The sequence below is a fragment of the Phalacrocorax aristotelis genome, chromosome Z (assembly GCF_949628215.1).
Source record: "Phalacrocorax aristotelis chromosome Z, bGulAri2.1, whole genome shotgun sequence".
Classification (NCBI taxonomy): domain Eukaryota; kingdom Metazoa; phylum Chordata; class Aves; order Suliformes; family Phalacrocoracidae; genus Phalacrocorax; species Phalacrocorax aristotelis.
The window spans coordinates 20,607,057-20,629,260 of NC_134311.1; the positions used below are offsets into that span (position 1 = coordinate 20,607,057).

The window sequence follows — 22,204 nt, forward strand, 5'->3', positions numbered from 1 at the left end:
TGTAGTCAGGACATTTCCTTCACGCATGATAAAAAGATGTATGGATTGAAAAGATTAAGCATGAGAGGGGAAGCCTGCCCTAACGCAGAAAGGCAAGTTTACACTCCCTAAAACTCAGATGGCAGCCACTGAATAGCTCAATGCAAGTACTAATCCTTCAGCCCAGCTGAAAGAAAGGAAAAGGGCAGCTAATGCTTAATTGGACTGACTAGTGCAAAACATCTTGGCTGCATTTTTCTATTAAGTTATTTTTGGTTTAAGGTTCAAGAGTGAAGTAATACTCCTATTGCTATCTTAACAGCTGAAAATAGCTTTTTTATTTCATTGTTTGTTTTTTTTTTCCCAAATCCCAGATCAGAGAGGACTGTATTGCCAGTTTCCATTTCTGTTGATATGGAGACAGAGAATGCTGCATTCAGACCTCCAGAGTATTAGTGCTCATTCATAGCATCACAAGGGGGCACTGCAATTCTAGGAAGTGACTAAATGGCTTTGCTTCTCGTCAAGCAATGCCAGACGGCTTGTCCTAGCCAAACTACTGGATTAAGCACACAGTTTTGGGGAAAGATCAGTCTGAGACCTCAAATCCCATAATCACTGCTGAGTACAGATTACAGAATGTTGAAAATGTCATAATATTAAATCCTAGTTCCATCAAATAATGCAGTTCCCCATTCTGGATCCCCTCGAGTCTTTTATCTTCAGTTCTTCTACCACAAAGATGGTTGCTGCTCACGAACAAACAATTTCACTGGCATATTTGTGTTTTCTTTTTGAAAACTCTTCTCATCAAAGACTACTTGTAGAGCATCCAGCCTTCCTGGAACCCACCCAGTCTGAAAATACATGGATATATAAAGGGCCATGTGAAAGGTAAGGCATCTTGCATGGGGTCCTCTCTAGCTCAGGACTGGGCGCTCACTGGTTATTTACCTTGCAGCATGTTTCTCCTGATTGGTTTGGCTGAGTATTGAGAAAGTATGCACCTTTCCTCTATCAACCTAAAGACGTTATAGGAGGAGTTGCTTTAGTTGTTACTGTTCAGAAACTGTTCATCTCAAAGTTGTAGCTATGACCAAGGTACAAAATAGAAAATATGTATTTGTTTTCTTACGTCAAAGATATTTTCAGACTGACTCTTTGATGTGTATTTGTATAACAGTCCTCTAAAATACTAAACTTCAATTATAGAAGAAGGAAGCTCAAATAACCTGTCCTTCATGAGCTGGAAATCACCAGTGCCAGTAAATTAATTTAATTAACTCAAGCCAGTATCAAATGCTTTTTGTATCTTCTCTTGCTCTAAAGAAAAAAATCCCTACCAGTAAAATATTGCCCCAACATTATTACAGAATTATTTTGCTTTATGCATATGCACCTACACTGCAAGCATGCACAGCCTTATGAGCAATACCTTCAGAACTCAGTAGTTGTCTTGCAGAACCTTTGTAACAGAACCAGAGGTTTTGTAAATACAGTGAACACCGAAGAGAATTTCTTTTTTGTTACTCTGCTTACCAAATTTTTATCTGACATAACACTATCCTCCTGTCAGGCTGCTTGCCACCTACTATATTTTATGATGACCTGTCAATGCGGTTTTGCAAGTTTTCCCTATCTTTTCTCTGCTCTAGCACACTCTGATGCTATGCACCTGCTGAGCACCTTCCTTCAACAGTGTGTGCTCTTCAGAATTTACTGACAATTTTCTCTGTTTTCAACTCATATATCCTTTAAAAAACAAATATCCTGATAATCATATTTCCAAACACATCCAATTCCTGCAGATATTCACGCATGTGAATAAACCATGTGCTGATGAAATAATTCCAGTAATTACTAACATAGGTATTATGTGCAGAGAAGAAATCTGGACTGTAACATCCTTGGGGAAGGTACCAAGCGAGGTGCGTACAGGCAACTTACCTGTCAAATAGTTCTCCACCTGTGACCAATTCCAGAACAAGACTGATTTCTGTAGGGGTCTCAAATATCTCCTTCAGTTTTATCTGGTAAAAGATAACAAAAAGGATTTTAGTAATTTTGTTATTTTGCTTATTTGTCTTGTTGCTGAGCATATCCCAGGCACAACAGCAGGAAACAGACCACAGTCAATAAAGCTGAGGATGGTACCAAACGAATCTGGTGAATCATTTCCCTTGCAGTTGAGTGAGTTATTGTGCATGTTCTCTCCCACCTCTCTTTTTTTTTTTTGCTAGCTTTATCTCCTTTGCATTCCCTTTTTATTGGTATTTTCATACTCCTCATACCTCAGCAACTTCTGTGTAGCACAGGAGTTTAAGAAGCTGCTTTTGTTAGTGCTTGTCAACACCTGTCTGCCAATCTTTCAGAGTAACTGAATGAAGACCTTACCCACCCTCCAAGGACTGACAACACCGATTTCCCCTTCCATTTACAGAACTTCTTTTGCATAGTTTCTCACTCAACTCTGTCAAAACACCAATAATTTATTATAAAGTGTAAGTATAATTCAGTCTTCCATAATGAGCTGCTAACATGCTCATGAGCACCCAAAGCTTTAATCCAGGACACTCCCAAGTCTGTATAGGTGAACCACAACAGTAATCTCTCAGGAACAGAAATAATTAAAAAAGAAAAAGAAAAAAAAAGAAACGAATGTGGAGAGAAAGAACAAGGCTAACTTACAATGTTTGGATGTGAAAGGCGAAGAAGAACTCCAATTTCTGTGCGGACAATTTTCTTGTCTACCTGGTTAAAAGCAGGGAGGGAAAAGTGGAAAATTTATTTCTATGTTCACCATAGAAACTTCTAGCTGCATCATAGGAAAATACGTATTAAAAGCATTTCTAGATCTCCTAGGGGAATAAGTTGACATGAGACATACAAGTCAAATATATGGTAAGGCGTAATCTTCCTTTAACACGAGGCAGACACGATAACAGAAAAACATCTGCATGTAGCAAAATGACTACAAATGTATAAAGTCACGCAAGATGTAGAATATAGGAAACACATCTGAAAAGGGTGCTAAAATTCCTATTTTCACTCAAGTTCTGCCCTTGTCTATTGCTACTTATGTTAGTTCACTTTATGCCAGGATAGCTTCCTTTTCACACACTGTTCAGTAGCTGTACTGGAAAAAGTTTTCTGCACATTGGATGTGCACATCGGATGTGCACATCAATGCAGTGTAACATACTGATTAGAACAAAAAAGTGATGCAAAGGTCAAACATCCCAAGACACAGGCAGAGGTTAAACTTCAACTTGCTTCAGATGTATCTAACTGAATGGTCTATTAATGCAAAAGACTATCTGTGTGGTTAAACCTCCAAGAGGATTAGCCCTTCCCTTTCCTTCCCTTCTCACATTGCAGCCTTTAACAATCCAGGCACAACCTATATGCTGTTGGGAGACATCAGTCATTTCTTACATGAAATGCAGACCTAGGGAGTATTTCACTCAGGAAAGACAACTGCAGCTTTCCCAGAACTTGAACGCTTAAGCAAGCAAGAAAGGAAAATGCTCATAAGCAAATTATGCGTGCTTTTATGTTGCTGAGGTAATTAATACATTTATGAAGAAACTACCTGGTTTGCAGATATTCCCACAAACCCTAGAGAAAATCCTACACTGATTACAATTATAAACATATTTCTTCTACAGCATTCATCATCTCTGGGGTGACGAAATGAATGAGAGTCAGCAAGTTAAGTCACTGCCTGTTTCCAAACTGATGACACAGATGATGTCAAGCACAACATTTGGGGGTGGCGGTGGTTTGTTCTTTTAGTGGAGGCTTTTCATCAAACACATTTTTGTTTTGGTTTGCCTTTTTACATCATACGGGGAATGAAGAGTCATAATACATAAACCTTTAAAACTACCTTAAAATTCTTAGCAAGGAAGACACATGCCTAAAAAACGATCTTTTTTTTATCACCTGAAAGAAGAGGTGAACTTCTCAGTATTTTATTTTTTCCAGCAATAACAAAACCCAAGTATCAGTCACATTCAGAACTACAGGACAGGCAGCTTTGTGTCAGTCAGGAATGATTCCTGGTTAGAAATGCCACAGCACTCTGACAGTGGTGTAAATGGGCAGAGAACTAAAGCCCTTAGCGATTTCTTGAAACCCATTGACATTTAACCTCTTTAGTGGCTCTGCCAGAAAGAAAAATGAAAGAAAAAACTACTTTGGACAGATTCAGCGCATGTGAAAAGCAGCAGAATGCAAAAATCAAAGAGAAATGAAATATTCCATTACCTGAACACCTAATTGGAGGTAAAAAACATGGTCAATAACTAAATCTGCCAGGCAAACGCCTGTTCTGGGATCAAACAAGGCACCCTTTAAGCTCTGCAACCATCACAGGCTTTATAAACTTTATTGCTTTCTACTCCAAATGCAAGTGTTTCTTTGCTCTTGCCTGCTACATAAATACTGACCTGCAGGTTTGAAGAATGGTCTCCTGTGCAGTTTTCCTAAAATGCTGTGAGCACCAGCCTGGGGTCTTACTCGGTTTCAACATCCCCTTGGCATCAATGCTGTTATTCAACTTTGGGTTATTTTTGTGAGTGCAAATGCACAGCCAGGGGCTCCAAAGCTCACTGCTGGGTAGCCAGGGATTCTTGATGATTCAGAGGGTAATACACTTCTGGACTCTTTTCATATGCTTTGCACCTCAGACAGGATCAGAAAAATTAATGTATAATAGTGAATGGACAGCCATTTCCCCAGAAGAACTGTTTAGACTAAGCAATTTACCAAAGCACCACTAGAAACTGAACAACCTACAGCTTGTTTTCTGCACTTTTGAAACCGTTTGCACATCAAGTATGCCTCGCAGCAAGCATGGAAGAGGCTGTCCAAACTCTAAAGATGCTTTCTTCTGGCAATGAGAGTTAAAACTGAGAAACTATTAAGGCTTCCTCTCATCTTGCAGGTGGCAACAAATTAAATGAAAAAGTGAACTGAGACTTAATTTCAGGTCCTTGCTTTCCTAGATATTTACTCTGCAACTATAGGCGAGTCCCTTTGTGATCCAGTTCCTGACCTGACATAAAACAGTAGACTTTCATAATACTTCCTCAGGTGGTGGTGAGGAAAAGGTACCTAAAAATTCCTGATGCTAAGATTCAATGGCAAATATGCCACAGAGAAACACTTAGGAGTGTTACATATTTATAAGCATCCTGGAAAATGGCTATTGGGATAGATTTTATAACAGAAGTGTGGATGTGTAAGTGACATGAATCATTCCAGACTGAAAGTAGTTATGGCATTTTATTACAGACAGCCTGTTCTATCACTTTTATTTTCTTACCTTTTCCTACACTAAGTATAAAGCTGTATCAATGCTTACCTTGTTTCAGGTCCTTCCGACAAAACGTACCTACTTATATCAGAGCCAAACTTGGCCTATATTTAATTTGGGCAGGAGTATCAGGAATTCAACTACTTATATTCCTGACAGAAATTATTTGATAGGATGACAGTCAGGCATTTCACTGTATAGTATATGTTGCTAGACTAACAAGTTTTAAAACTTAAATAACTTAACCAAAATATCCTATTACCACAAATGTTTGGGCAAATCAAATATGTTTGGCAAGATCAAATACAGTGGTCTGATTTGTGTAGATGTAATAACTGACCAAAAATGAGGCTGCAAAACTGTTTATTCTTGTTTCCTTCTCTTTGGATGCAGTTTAAATATGCAGTACAATATGTAACAATTTATCTGAGCTTTCCTTAAATTAACGTTGTTCATAGGAGCATCAGTAAGACCTCTGTGAGTATATCACAAGAATAATATCAAGTATATATAATCATAAATATATATCAATAATAATAAGGTCAGCAGAACTGGTCTGTTTGTGAAGAGAAAAAAACAATCAAATGTTTCATGGTTCCTCTAGTTTAGTGATTATCCTTCTATGCGCTTCCTTTATTCTTTGCTTTTAATCTATGCTAAATGGTCTAGAGTATGCTTTTGGTCAAACACTTCATTAGTATAATTTGATTTCTACTTAAAAGATTACTTTTCTCTGTGTGAAAAACTTACACTAATTCTGTACCAGGTTGTGTGAATGACTGGTTGGGTGATCTCAACACTGGTGAGACTTTACTGGAGCTGTATTTTCTGTTTGCAAACTTTAAATTGCAAGCAATCAAGAGGCATTTGCTGTGATAGGCCTATGAAGCAGCATTCTGCTGTGGTACATCCATGTCAATTTGAGAAGTCATTTGCCAGGTAATCCTGAACTGGTTAGTTATCAGTTCTTCACCACTGACACTAGGCATGAAGATTTTATTGCCCATATACCAAATAAACCAAACAAACTTGCTAGAAGGCCTCTAATTATTAAAACCCACTTCTATATGCTTCCATGGCTGTGGAGACATCCACATGAAGTGCTACAATGCAGCAAATCTGTAAGAACTGCTTGTACATGTGATACAGTCCTGCTTTGTTCTGTGTCTTGCAGTGCTCTACAGTATGCTTTAGTAAGCAAACCAGGAGCTATGAATGTAGTACAAGCAAGCACCTGCATGCTGGCTTTAATCTAACTAGATAAAGCACCTGCAGCAGCAAAGATTCAGCGACCTCAACTTGGGAGCAAGAGGCAGTCCAAGAACCCAGTGCACTGAACTGAAACATCTATCTGTACAATTTTTATGTTCTCTCAGCTAAAGCCAGCTGGACGCATGGCTTTGTGGTGCTACTCAAGATCACTGGACAAATGGTAACATGCTGTGTGCACTCAAAACTGCAATCTTATGTCCTGTTTACAGGCAGACAGGCATAGGATTGAGAGCATTAACAGAGTATTTCACACAACTAAGGCCCAGGAAGTTAGGAAAGCATTTGCAAGCGTGGGTGAATGAAATTATCCACCCCATTAATTAATATTAAAGCATTTATATACAAAGGTAATTATTCCTGGATTATTCCTATTATTTTGTCTCTCCTGTTACTCCACTTCTCTAGAACTAGGCATTTTATTTTATAGATATGAGTCTACAAACACTGTGTCTTGCAATGAAGTAGTGCTAGGTCTATAATAGGAATATTTCTGATTTATAAATTTCAGACTCTTCTGACAAGAGAAAGGGCTGGAAAAATCCTTAATAAAAGCTGAGATTCTTCCACGTTTCTATGTCCTCAGATGGTGAGGTGGAGCAATGCTACAAACCCTTAAGATGTAAAAGTGTTGCTTCTTTCTGAATTAAATTATACAAGATAAAATGAACTGTTACTGTAAACAGATTAATCCAGCTGCTGCCTTGCAATATGGTATGCCATCCTGAAAACAGGTCGCCAACAGATGTACAGAACCCTCAGACTTAGTAGAGAGCAAGAAGTAGAGCACATTCCTCATTCTGCAAGTCCAGGCTCTGCTGCCCTCCTTCCCCAGGGTGCTGTGGACGTGGAAGGACACATGTGGCCAGGTACAACCACCATGCAGGCTTGGTGACAACACTGTGTCCAGGCAAGTGGTGTGAAGCAGCCAATGCAAATGGTTCTCAAAGGAACTTCACAGCACTGACCACCTCTGGCAGGCTGCTCACCCCAGCTCCACACAATGGCTTATTTAATAACCCACTTATTGACTCACATGAACACCTCTAATTTGAGCAATGAGTGCTTTATTGAACCAGCAGGTCAGGCTCTGAGCATGTATTTCTCTGCAGTTACACAGAGCATGCTGCAAATCATTATTGGCTTGCCACCACACTCTATTAAAAGTGCTTCCAAGAAACAATTTTTATGTTCGTCTTAGTTACAAGTAACTGCTTTGCAGCCTAACACTTTCTGTATTTTACGGAGTCAATTGTTAATTGCCATTTACAACTTTGCCATTATTTTGTCTTCTCACAGTATATCTGAAATATTAAACCCTATAGAGACATAGACAACCCATAAGCAGAGCTGCCAATTCCCTGGTAGTCTAAAAGATCTGTCCCCAGTTGTCACAACTACACACAGGGCTGCTGGGTCACACAGGTTCTCTTGAAAGGTTTCAAGAAAAAAGAGAAATGAGCTTGAATTTAAGTAAATCTTCACAAGAAGAAGATTCAAAGTACATATTTTTCTACACAGTTTTAGGTTTTGCTTTTTAATTTCATAATATCCTGGGTAACAGGAATTCCAGTTTCTGCCCAGCTCATACACCGAGTATCTCCTCAGAAGGTCTTTCAGTCAAGGATTCAAGATTAAAACACTTTAAATATGATTTCTGGATGTGGTTTTTCATCTGCATAAAGCTGGGTAGTACCACTGAAATCATGCATCTGAGCTGGTCTATGTATCAGTGCAAGATAGAGGTCAGTCTTCACCATAAATGATAAAGAATCTGGGGGATACAAAAAGTGGTATGACAGAAAAATCCCCGAACAAATGAAAATAGCTGCTTTATAAGTGTTCTAGTCTACCTCTCTGAGTTACTCTGGTGTAATTCAGTAACCAGCGGGTAAAAGCAGAATTAAAAAAAGCTGACCCTTCTGAATGAAAGGATACTTTTTTCCAACTAGGGCATTTATTTAACACCTGCTTCTGGCGATTTGATTCTTTGCATGACCTTTTTTTTTTTGTTAATGAAATAAGAGTTTCTCAAGTAAAGAATTCCTCCTATGTCTTAGGGGCTGCTCTTGCTGGGACATTGCTTGACCTTCTCAACAAGTCAGTAGCTCTCTCTTTGTATGGCAGCAAACTTTGTACTCCTAATGGACTAATGCTATATTTAAAAAAAAAAAAAGGTTCAAAATAATCTTTTTTGCATTTTAAGCTTGGCAGACTATTCTGGCTCTAACTCCATTCAAGATGAACATGAGGTCCCTGAAGAACACATTAAACAATACAATAAAGCACAGCAGCAATTGCACAGCCCTGCAGTATCTTCCATAAACTCATCAGGGAGTTTTTACTCTGTAGGTTACTAAGAATTTTTATTTTAAGCCTCCATGAGTAAACTTATATTATTAAGGCAAAGAAAATACACTTTTCATTATCAAAGCAACTATTTTCTGTGCACGTGTCCACACTTCCAATTTGGAGCTATAATCCTTCAATTGATGTATATTCTTCAGACTGAACACATTTGTATGAAACTACTGCAAGTTACATGAGCGGGTTTGCATTTGTCCTGTTAGGTGCCTAAAAGTCTGCTTGTCCACACAAACCAGCTGGCTGCAAATACGGATTAGCTGGGCTGGCACAAGCACATGCTTTTAAAAAAACAAAAGAGAAATGCACTATCTGCATGATAATACTGTTAATCTGTTAAATGTAAATCATTCTATGAAAGAAACAACACGTGTGTTTCTCGAAAAGCACAGTACATTTGTAGGCAAACCATCAGACGGATAGAGATGATTTGTGGGATTGTATAGACTTCAGCACAGTAAAGCACATGCTGACATATCTGATTAAAAGGCCATACATTTTGTAATATACTATTTCAGTGGTAAAGCTAACCAGGTGCAGGTAATGTTCCCCAAAGACACACAAGCTTTTGTGAATGGGTTCTATTGCTCACCCACCTTAACTTGGTAGCATCACCAAAGGGTAAAGGACAGGTCTAGGGGCACTTATAGCTTGCACAACACTGGGAATTTGCAATAATACATTTTACGTCTGAGTTCAAAACAAGTTACATGTTCATTAGAAGAGGCCTTATTATATGCTGTGGTCTAACTATCTGACTAATTTGGTTGTTATTTCTGTTCCTGACTCATTTATACACATATTTCTGCAAATATGTTTGATAATTGTTGAATGGTTTATGCAAACAAATTTCAGGCTATTAGGTATTCATGAACTGCTCACTTCAGCTACTCACTATTTATAGTGTGTCACTGCCATTGCTACTGTTCCCAAACTGGGTGGGGGAGGACACTTTCAAGATGCAAGAACAATGCATAAATCAAAAGGCAAGCACATTTTTTTTTAGTTCAAAATAGTCGTATTTATAGGTTTATTTAGAAAACTGTACTTGCCATTTTCTTGCCCTTTCTTGCTTTTCACCTATACAGCTATAAATCCAAAAATTTCCTCTTTTCTCAGTGAAAATTTGTCAATCCATCTTTTATTCTAAAAGTGATGTAACCAGTTTTAGACATCTGTCATTCTGTAAAAGGCTTCATATTCACACCATTACTCTGAATAAATAAACTGCCACATAACAGCAGTCCCTTAGAAATTGAGAGCTAGTAGATGATAGGATATTTGCTATCATCCTGTACAACATTTTACATTAAAGCTATGGCTGAGCAGTTCTTACTGAGCGGCAGGGCCTTTTCTGCTTCTCGTGCTGCCCCAGGCTGGGGGCGCACAAGAAGCTTGGAGGGGACACAGCCAGGACAGCTGACCCCAACTGACCACAGGGAATGGGATGACCTGAGGGAATGACCACAGGGTATGTAATACCATACCATGTAACATCATGCTCAACAATAAAAGCTGGGGGAAGAAGGAGGAAGGGGGGGACGTTTGGAGTGATGGCGTTTGTCTTCCCAAGTAACCGTTACGCGTGATGGAGCCCTGCTTTCCTGGAGATGGCTGAACACCTGCCTGCCCATGAGAAGGAGTGAATAAATTCCTTGTTTTGCTTTGCTTGTGCACGCGGTTTTTGCTTTACCTATGTGCTGGTTTTGGCTGAGAAGGGGTTAATTCTCTTCACTGTGGTGGCTGGGTAACTTTCCAGCTTCCCGCACTCTGCCCTGTCGGCAGGAGGCTGGGAGGGGCAGGGCCATGGTGGGGGCGGCTGACCCCGACTGGCCAATGGCACGTTCATTCCATACCACATGACACCATGACCAGGATATTAAGTGGGGGGACACTTGCGGCTCGGGAGCGGCGCGGCATCGGGTCGGTGGGCGGTGAGCAGCTGCGGCGCATGCGGTTTGTTTCGGCTGTTCATTCCCCTCCCTTCCCCCCACCCCGGGTTTCGCACCTCTCATTGTTTTCCTTTCCATTGTATTTTTGTTAGGTTTTTTTATATTATTTTAATTATTAAACTGTTCTTATCTCAACCCACAAGCGTTACCCTTCTGCTTCTCTCCCCTGTCCTTACCAGTGGGGGAGTGAGCGAGCGACTGTGTGGGGCTGAGTTGCCGGCTAAACCATGAAAACCTATTAAACTGTCTTTCATAGAATCATAGAATCATTAAGGTTGGAAAAGACCCTTAAGATCATCGAGTCCCACCACTAACCTATCACTGCCCAGTCCACCACTAAACCATATCCTCAACACCACATCTACCTTTCTTTTAAATACTTCCGGGGTGGAGACTCCACCACCTCCCTGGGCAGCCTGTTCCAGTGTTTGACAACCCTTTCGGTGAAGAAGTTTATCCTAATGTCCAACCTAAACTTCCCCTGGCGCAGACTGAGGCCATTTCTTCTCATCCTATCACTTGCTACTAGGGAGAAGAGACCAATCCCTGCTTCGCTACAACCTCCTTTCAGGTAGTTGTAGAGAGCAATAAGGTCGCCCCTCAGCCTCCTCTTCTCCAGGCTAAACAACACCAGCTCCCTCAGCCGCTCCTCATAAGACTTGCTCTCTATACCCTTCACCAACTTTGTTGCCCTTCTCCGGACACACTCCAGCACATCAATGTCCTTCTTGTAGTGAGGGGCCCAAAACTGAACACAGTACTTGAGGTGCGGCCTCACCAGTGCCGAGTACAGGGGCACTATCACCTCCTTGCTCCTGCTGGCCACAATATGCTTTATCTCAACTCATGAGTTTTCTCACTTTAACCCTTCCAGTTCTCTCCCCCATCCCACCACAGGGGCAGTGACCAAGGCCCCACTGTGTGGGGCTGAGCTGCTGACTGGGGTTAAACTATGACAATCAACTATATGCTGTATCACTCCGTTGTGTAAGCAGTAACAGATGATGACTGGGGAAGGCCTAGTTGTGAGTCTGATAATCACGAGACCATTTTGTTCAAAGTATTTCAGGTGGGAGGAAATCTTGACAATGTCAGGTACTGATTAAGTCTTGCATGTTTTCTCTGATGAACCACCCTGAATCTCTGGACCTGCTGTTTAAATGACACCTGTACTAGGAGACTTGTAATCTCCTGATGCTAGACAATTCTTCTGGTAGGTCAGCCCCAAACCTTGATAATGAGAGGGCCTGAAGTCACTTCATTGTTGCTTGATAGTATATAGTACCTGTAACTCTATACTTACAGGAACCATATAAATTATCCCATGCACCAAAACTGCTTAGAATTTACAGGTGATACACTTTATAATCTCAATAATATGGAAAACGAGTAGATCTACAAAGGGAGGCAGTGAAGAAATCCCTTGCAGAAACTTTTCAGGGACTGAAAATGAAAAATATTTTATATAGGTGGAAAAGGACACAGAGAAGCATGTAGAAATAGTGAGCTGGGTAAAAGAGGTAGGCAGACGTGTGAAATCAAGACCTTGTAACTAATCAGAGAGTTTGCTTGATAGATTAGAAACTGTGAGCTGAACTTCTTGTTAGCACTGTGTCAATGTCGTGGTTTAGCCGGTAGCTCAGCCCCACACAGTCGCTCGCTCGCTCCCCCACCGGTAGATGGGGAAGAAAATCAGGGGGCAATGCTCGTGGGTTGGGACAAGAACAGTTTAATAATTAAAATTGAAAGCAACAACAACAGAAACGCAACGTAAAGGAGAATAATGAAAGGCACAAAACTCTGGGGAGGGGTTGGTGTGTTGGTGGGGGTGGTGGTGGAATTAACCGCCAAAAACAAACCGCACGCACCGCAGCTGCTCGACGCCCGCCAACCCGCCGCCGCTGCCGCTCCTGAGCCGCAACTGCCCCCCCTTCATATCCTGGTCATGGTGTCACGTGGTATGGAATGAACCTGCCATTGGCCAGCCGGGGTCAGCCGCCCCCACCATGGCCCTGCCCCTCCCAGCCCCCCCCCACCACGCGGCAGAGCGCGGGAAGCTGGAAAGGTAGCCGCCCCCCCCCACGGTGAGGAGAATTAACCCCTTCTCAGCCAAAACCAGCACAGTCAACAAATAACAGAATTTACAGGACTGTTTTTGTCCCTACATCTCTCCAGTCCCTATGGAGGATGTCTCAACTACATTAATGACAGCATGTTAACTTGCCTCCTCTGCCAGGATCTATGAGCTGGGCTGGAAGAAAAGCACAAGTGACTGAGCAGGCTGAGAGCAGCAGCAACAAACAGTGACCTTCCCCTTCAACAGATCACCCCAGCCTGTGAATTCTGTGCACAAGAGCCACAGGACACCTTTCATATTTGATCCTGTGTTCCCTGATGCTTCATACAATTTAGGAGATGCTGAAAGGAGACAATTGTAAGCTGTGTGAACTTGGACCAGAACAGGTGAATAGCTGAATTTCAGGACACTTGCCTACATCTCCTTTATGGCCACTGAATTCACATGCAAATCTGGCAAATCACACAGAATCAGACCTAAAAACCACCTCTGATGCATAAAGTGTGATTTGGGGTGCAATTTTGCTACTTAAAAACTAGTAACCCCTGAAGACCCTGTAGGTTCTTATGTTACTGCAAGTAAAATCCGTGGCTTTTGCTGAGGTCTAGCTACTCAGTGATGAGAAACGACCTGCGACCTTCAACCCAAGTTTTTTAAGGTCCTTACCACAACCTCATTACTCTGACCATATTGTCATAAACTTTGGGATGAACAAGCTCCGTACAAAGCTCAGTGGTAATAAAGCTGTCTCTCTTTGAATACAATCCACATATCCACTACAGGGGAGAAAGAAGACCTGGCTTATCACTCAAGAGTTCTTAGGTGACATAACGTACAAGGTAAAATGTGACATTATAGTGAGTGATTGCTATAGGCCACCTGATCAGGGAGAGTAAGTGGATGAGGCCCTCTCCAGACAGATAGGAGCAGCCCCACATTTGCAGGCCTCTGGTCCTCATGGGGAACTACAACCACTCTGATATCTGCTGGAAGGACAACACAGCAGGACACACTGGTACCTCCAGATACCTCCAGGAGGTACCTGGAGTGCGTTGATAATCACTTCCTCCTCCAAGTGACAAAGGAGCCAATGAGGAGACATGCTTAGCTGGACCTCATACTCACCAAGAAGGAGAGGTTCACTGGGGATATGAAGTTCAAAGGCAGCCTTGGATGCAGTGGCAAGGAGATGGTGGAGTTCAGGATCCTGAGGGCAAGGAGGAGAGTGAAAAGCAAGATCACAGCCCTGGACTTTAGGAGAGCAGACTGTGGCCTCTTCAAAGATCTCCTTGGAAAAGACAAGTGGGATAAGGTCCTAGAAGGAAGTGGGGGGGGGCGCGCTCCGAGAAAGCTGGTTAATATTCAAGGATCATGTCCTCCAACCTCAAGAGCAGACCACCCAACCCAGTGAGTAGGAAGACAGGCAAAAATGTCAGGAGGCCTGTGTGGATAAACAAGGTGCTCCTGGCCAAATTCAGACACAAAAAGGATGCATACAGATGGTGGATGCAAGGATGGGCAACCTGGAAGGGATATGGAAATATTGTCCAAGCCTGCAGGGATGAGGTAAAGAAAGCCAAAGCCCAAATGGAATTGAATCCAGTCAGGGATGCCAAAGGCAACAAGAAGGGCTTCTACAAGTAGACAGGTGACAAAAGGAAGGCCAGAGCCTGCTGCTGAGTGAGACAGGGGACCTGGTGACACAGCACATGGAAAAGGCTGAGGTACTGAATGCCTTCTTCACTTCAGTCTTTAATAGCAAGGCTGGCCTTCACGAATGCCGGCCCCAGGGACCACAAGGAAATGCTGGAGCCGGGAAGATGTGCCCTTGGTGGAAGAGGATCAGGTCAGGGAAGACTTAAGCAAATTGAACTTATGTAAGTCCATGGGCCCTGATAGGATGCACACATGAGTGCTGAGGGAGCTGGTTGATGTCACTGCAAGGATACTCTCAATAATCTTTGATCTACCATTGTGACTGAGAGAGTGCCCAAAGACTGGAGGAAAGCAAATGTCACTTGTGTCTTTGAGAAGGGTGAGAAGGAGCACCCACAGAACTACAGGCTGGTCAGCCTCACCTCAGTCCCTGGGAAGGTGATGAAGCAGCTAATCCTGGAAACTATTTCCAGACACACAAAGGACAAGCCAGTCATCAGGAGTATTCACCAAGGGTAAGTCATGCCTGACCAACTTGAGAAACTTCTATGATGAAATGACTGGCTTCATAGATGAGGGGAAAGCAGTGGATATTGTCTAGCTGGACTTCCATAAGGCCTTTGACACTGTCTCCCATAAGATCCCCATAAACAAGCTGTTGAAGTATGGGCTTGATAAGCAGACAGTAAGGTGGTTGAAAACTGGCTGCTGTTGAAAACAGCAGGCCCAGAGGGAGGTGATCAGTGGCGCGAATTCTAGTTGGAGGTCAGTAACTAACAGTGTACCGCAGGAGTCAATACTGGGTCCAGTCCTGTTTAACACCCTCATTAATGAGCTGGACAAAGGGGCAGACTGTACCTTCGGCAAGTTTGCAAATGACACCAAACTTAGAGGAGGGGCTGATACACCAGAGGGCCGTGCTGCCATCCAGAGGGACTTGGACAGGCTGGAGAAATGGACCAACAGGAACCTTATGCAGTTCAACAAGGGGAAGTGCAAAGCCCTGCACCTGGGGAGGAACAAGCCCAGGCACCAGTACATGCTGGGGGCCACCCAACTGGAAAGCAGCTTGCAGGGTAGCGGACACCAAGTTGAACATGAGCCAAGAAGGCTAATGGTATCCTGGGCTGCATTAGGAGGTGTTTAAGCAGCTCAGTGTAGGTGACCCTTCCCCTCTACTCAGCACTGGTCTACTGGATGCAGTCCTGGGCCCCACAGTATGAGAGAGACAAGGACATATTGTGGAGAGTCCAGTGAAGGGCCATGAAGATGATGAAGGGACTGGAGTGTCCCTCCTATGAGGAAAGGCTGAGAAACCTGGGTCTGTTCAGCCTGGAGAAGAGAAGGTGGATTTTACCTGTGAAGTAAAGCATGCAGAATGTAGTTATTGATGTGTTAGAACTGTGGTACTAATTGCCTAGATACAAATACTTTACAGATCTGGCTCCTAGCCTCAGTACCTCATGTGTTCCTCATCCATAAAACATGGCAATGCTAATGTATTTTCTCACTGTGGTGTTGCAGTTGTAACACAGTAATGGCCCAGAAAGAATAACTGAAATTAGTTACAATAGTGAAATAATTAATTTTCCTGGAGTTCCTATTAACAGATTTTTGGCTTCTCATTTGTAGATCATCTGCAGGAATGAGGACTTTTCCCACAAATTCCTGAAAGCCACATCACAGAGTCCTTTTGACTTTGTATTTTCTCATATTTTTACATTCAAATCCTATATCTACTATGTTTGCCACTGAATCCAGAAACCTGTATTATCATGCTATTTATTTTTGTAGTACTCTTCTCTTATCAGTGAATAAAGAGCTAAAACCTATATGTGTGTTGTGCATCTTGCAGACAAAATCTAAATTTCTGCAGGCTAATATTCCTGAGAGTACTGAGATATTACTGAGGTCCTCAGAAGTTAGCATATCATGTAGTCTTTGCAACTCTAAAATAAATTTGTAATCAGAATTCTCTGAAAAAAAGTGTAAATGAGCGTGACTTGAATACCATAGGACTGAAATACAAAACAAACTATCTTATTTATGCTGTTCTTATTACTTATAGAAATGGTTCCAGCTGGTTTCAACTACAACTACTGAAAACAAGCCCAGTTGGAATTTCAAGCATCTGCTTATTCAATATATGCACAGTATAATGGAATAGCTTGTTGGAAACAAACAGGAGTATTTGAAGGCTGCTTAAAACGAAGGGGGAGGAGTAACAAAGAAAGTGGGGCAGGTTTTTTTTATATTTGTAGGAAAACATGTAATTAGTTATTTTTTATTTATTCAGGTTTTGCAGGTTTTGGGGATTTTTTTGCCCTTAACTGGTTCAAGCAGAGATCAAGTTTAGTTTGGCAAAAATTTGGGATGAGCCTTGCCCATACACACTAGTCCTACAGCCAGCAACTGTCATGATATTCAGCTTAAAAAGTTGCACCTTAGTTCCAGTCTTAAGAGATGCTCTGACCAGGTGATGTAACTCATGGAGATCAGACAGTGATGCTGGCTTCACGATTACTCAAAGAAGCTCCTGTAACCAGAACACAGTGGTTGTGCCACTTACACAGCTGCTGTGTTTATTTCCACCTTTGCTTTTCCATTCCTTCCTATATGTGGTTGGTCTTTCTTTTAAAGGACATAATGCAAAAGGAGACCACCTTATTTATATTTAAATACACCAGTGTAACCAGTTTGTCAAGTGAGTACATCCTGATTATGGAGCTCTTGGTAAAATAAATTTTCTCTCTTATAGACCTCAGTTAGATTTGCCTCTCTGAGGGGCTACAGAGAACTCTATTTCAGGCCAGAGGAGTGGCCAGGATGCTGTGTTCTGAGTTGTACACTGTTCCTGTTTTATTCCAACAGCCGAACTGCTAGCATTGGAACACTGAGGTTTCTTACCTCTTGCCCTCTTCATTTTTTGGGCATTCAGTTTTCCCTTAATTCTTTGCTCAACAGCATAGAATGAGCTCAATCCATCTCCCCTAAAACTAGTAACTGTCACAACTGAGATGACAGGATTGCAGCATACGCTTCTTGAAAACAGCAACTTCCTAAAATGCAGAGGAAGACGACATTCAGGGATCCCCAGCACAAGCCTCACAGACCATTCGTCTTTGCAGAAGCCCTGCCTTCACTGCAGTACAGCTCCATCAAAGGCATGTCTCCAGGTTAAAGAACAGGCTGTAAATAATGAAGGGTTTCTAAAGAGGACTATAATCTCAGGATAGCCTAATACTTAGCTCTGCACCTTCACTTAGCCCTTTTGAAGGGTTGCACCTGTGCTTTAGGCATTAAATATATCCTCACAGAGCAACACAATTCATTCCTACTCCCTGTCTTGCCTCTTTACATTTTTGTGCACCCTAGACGTACAAAGCTCCTCTAGGCTTGCTTAAAGCCATGGAGAAGACAAATCACTGAAGGCAGGAAGGGAGCAAAATGTGCATGGATGGACTGGTGGAAGAAAATGTGCCACTCAGATTGTTTCACAAAAGTTCCTGTTAGATTATTCAAAGCTACATGTGTGCCATTTGTTTCATTTTTTTTACTAAATTAACCATCTAAGGGATATAATTCAGTTTCTCAGAACTACTTGTTCAGCAATCCAATGTATACAGTAGGTTAAGCTTCCCTGAACTGCATAATAATGAGTTGAGCTTTGTCTTCCTCTTTTATTAGGTGATCTTTGTATTTCTGAAAAATAAGCTGTGAACACCAGAAATGAGTGTTAGCTAATTACCTATAAATTAAATGGAGCAAGGAAAAAAGAGGTATAATACATACTCTCTGTTCTTAAAATCTTAACATGAGGTATGACTTACCTAGGAAGAGCACAGCCATTCAATCTAAATGGTGACAGGTAAAAATACAGTTCTATGTTAAGTGATTTTTACACATCACCTGCAGTACAATGTGATATAATATAATACATTGGAATGCAGATGACTTGTTAAATAACTTCATGTATGTAGGACAGGCTTTTTTCAATTGCAGAATGGGATTTTTTCCTTTTCTGAATGATGTCCTGTCAATACAGACAAAATACACTTTTTGCTTTCCAAGGACTAAACCAGCATATTACAAAGCTATTTTTCAGTAAAATTTCAATTTTCACTAACTGGTGGCTGACTTCATATCTTCTAAAGCAAAAAACTTTTGGTATCTGTCCTGGTTTCACCTGGGATAGAGTTAAATTTCTTTGTAGTAGCTGGTATGGGACTATGTTTTGGATTTTTGCTGGAAACAGCGGTGATAATGTGGAGATGTTTTGGCTCTTGCTAAGTAGTGCTGGCACTGGTCAAGGACCTTTTCAGCTCCCCGTGCTCTGCTGGGTGCACAAGAAGCTGGGAGGGGACACAGCCAGGACAGCTGACCCCAACTGGCCAAAGGGATACTCCATACCATATGACGTCATGCTCAGCATATAAAGCTGGGGAAGAAGAAGGAAGGGGGGACGTTAGGAGTTATGGTGTTTGTCTTCCCAAGTAACCACTACGTGTGATGGAGCCCTGCTTTCCTGGAGATGGCTGAACACCTGCCTGCCCATGGGAAGTAGTGAATGAATTCCTTGTTTTGCTTTGCTTGTGTGTGGGGCTTTTGCTTTACCTATTAAACTGTCTTTATCTCAACCCATGAGTTTCCTCACTTTTGCTCTTCCGATTCTCACCCCTATCCCACTGGGGTGGGAGGAGCGAGCGAGCGGCTCTGTAGTATTTATTTGCTGATGGGGGCTAAACAACAAGTGGTAATCAAGAGGCTCATGCAAATGTTTGGTCCGTTTTCTTGGGGGAGTGCTGCTTGTGGTTGAGCCTTCCCGACTGATTGAGAAGGCAAGTGCCTTGGCGGGGGTGGGGACTGTGTGTCACCCTTGAAGGTAGTCAGAATTCCTAAATCGGTCTTTTATTAGCTTTTGGAGAAAAAGATGTATGTTTGTAGCTATGAAATTATAATTTCCTGTGGACTTACGGGTTTTACAATTTGAGTGCCTCCTGCCTCCATATGCCTGTTTCTCTATAGATTTTATAATAAGACACTCTCTCCCCCCTTCTCTACCCACCCCCACCCCCACTCCTCTCCTCCTGTGGTGCAGTAATTGTCAGTACTCTTATTGGACTGAAATCTGAGAGTGAAGAAGTTTAGCAGACATACCTAGTACATGGAGAAAGCGAGAGCCTGACACAATACTCCAATTTGTCTGAAGCGCTATGACAGTATTCTTCTTTCTCCAGATTATAAATGTTTGGATTATATTTACATATATATGTAAATTTAAGGTAAACTTTTTCTCACAAATTTTCCTCACAAATATACATTGTATTAATATGTCATGGTCTGATTTTTTTCAAGATTTTCAAAAAGGAAAAAGAAAAGTATCATATGTAAGTCTACATGAGAACGGACAACTACACATCAGTACTCACCATTAAAAAGGTGCATTTTTGTCAGCTAGCTCACACATTCTCTTCTGTTTTCATTCACACATACACATACACACACCACACATGCCATTGCTTGGTAATTATTTGGAAATGGTAATTTCTTAATTACCACTCCATCTGCACTACTAGCTATTATATATGTAGATTACTTTCTTTTTACTGGTTTGCTCATTTTTAGTCATCCATGTCATCATCTCATTCATGTGCATTTCACGCTGTTATGTTTCTTCCAAAAGACGAAAAGAATATTTCAGTCAAAATGATTTTGAATAAAGAAAAAACTGCTTATATCCAGTTTTCCTTCATATATAAGGGGAATCTGGCTTCCACAGTCTGCCTCACTACTTTCCAAAAGAAAGGGCTTTTAAGTAAACGTTAAATCCACCAAATACATGGTGTCTAAAGAAGAACAAGAAAGTTAATTTTACATAAATACCCTACAAAATGAGAGTGAACTGAAAGATTTTTTTTTTTCTGCAGTAAGATACTGTCGTGGTTTAACCCCAGTCAGCAACCAAGCACCATGCAGCCTTCACACCGTAACTCTAGATATCCAATCCCATTCGTCCAGGAGGGAAGGCTGTTACCTTTATATCTGCCCACATTCCTCCACAGACATAAACTATTTGCTGTTCTCAAATTGTTTAACTGATCAGTACAATTAGATTAATCCCAGCACAACTATTTCTAGCATATGCATTGCTTCAAAACTGTTGCTCTGTTTCTGATCTGAGAAAAAGTTAATGTGTCTGAATGGTTGTCTGATTTTGAACATCAACCAGCCTGCAAGAAGAATGCTGCTTCATAAACACTGGTTTTAATTAAAGTACTGAGGAAGTATTAGTTAAGCATCAGAAACCCTGTGAGGAAGGATGCCTACACATGAAAAAAATGAAATCAAAATGAGAATTCTCCAAAACAGTCTCTGTATTTGCATGCTGCCTTGACTGAGACACAAAGGGCCTAATATTTCATAATACTTAATCATTCTTAGGGGACAGTACCTATCAACTAAAACCTAGGAATATTAACCAGGCTACCCCTTCAAAGCATTGCTGAGAAGAAAATCAAGCAAGTATTATCTCAATTTTATGGATGAGAAAGTTGAAACCAAAAGAATTACCTCGGCCCATGGCAGACTGAATTGGGAATACACCAAGACCCAGGTTCCAGACAACCCAGCTCAGCAACACAGAGCATGTTTCTTTATTGCAATGGCAGCTCCCAGATTATTTCAGTTAGTTGCTAGCGCTTGGTAGACCTGTAACACAGGCAGGCACTTGGTGTCTTAATTTAGAAACCATGGAACAGAGGCCATCTGTTCACTATTTTTAAAGGAACTTGTCCAGACTCAGGTAGGAAGTTTAAGGCAGAGGTTGAACGAGTTTTTTGGAAGGCATTCACCTGCCCAGACTATGAGACAACCTCCAGGCTGGCCCTGGTTTATATGCTGCCTAGCTTTCTCAGAACATACCAAAAAGAGGCCAGGTCTACATATGAGAGGTTTTGTTTCATAAATAGCACATAAACATATTTGCTCCCTTCAAGAATCCTGTGTTCTTCCAATATGATCCACATGATATATGTTGTTTGCAACAACAGTTGTTCCAGAATGACTGGTTGTAAATCTCTTTCACTCTCAGCTTAGAGTAGAAAGAATCATATTTGTAAAGTGTATCCTAAAGATACTTCATTTTTCTTAATGATTCGTCAAGCAGACGCAAATTGTGTAGTGAAAAGCAAACCAACCTCATATTTGCAATTGCAAGTGTAAAAGTTCATCACTGTATTTTGCTCATTTAATGAGTTTTTCTGAGGTGCTATACAATCTGCTTTTGCTTCTTAATTGTTTCTTGAAATGGACTTCCCCACAAAGCAATTACATGACTCAAACCTTTATATTTACTACCTGTACGGAATTTAAGAGATCTGCGAAACACCACAAAAATCAAATAATGAGCGTATAATACAATCCTACATTTCAGTATGCTCAGGAACTGAGCATAAAGGTTGGATCAGCAAATCAAACGCAATAATTTAGCATGCTTATTCACCTGTCCTATAGATGTCACTTTATAAACATATTTCTTTTTGTATCTGCTAAGAACAATGCCAGATTTGTTTTCTTATACATTATCTG

The 22,204-nt window shown here is 41.3% G+C and overlaps 1 protein-coding gene across 1 annotated transcript in view; it reads right to left on the minus strand.

Annotated features, from left to right (window-relative positions):
• The window catches only part of CAMK4 (calcium/calmodulin dependent protein kinase IV), a 165,026-nt gene that overhangs the window by 71,445 nt on the left and 71,377 nt on the right, over window positions 1-22,204 (minus strand). Inside the window, exons 3-4 of the mRNA XM_075078120.1 lie at window positions 2,668-2,730; window positions 1,927-2,009 (exon numbers count right to left, since the gene is read on the minus strand). Coding sequence (XP_074934221.1) covers window positions 1,927-2,009; window positions 2,668-2,730 — 146 coding nt within the window. The remainder of the gene's footprint in view (window positions 1-1,926; window positions 2,010-2,667; window positions 2,731-22,204) is intronic.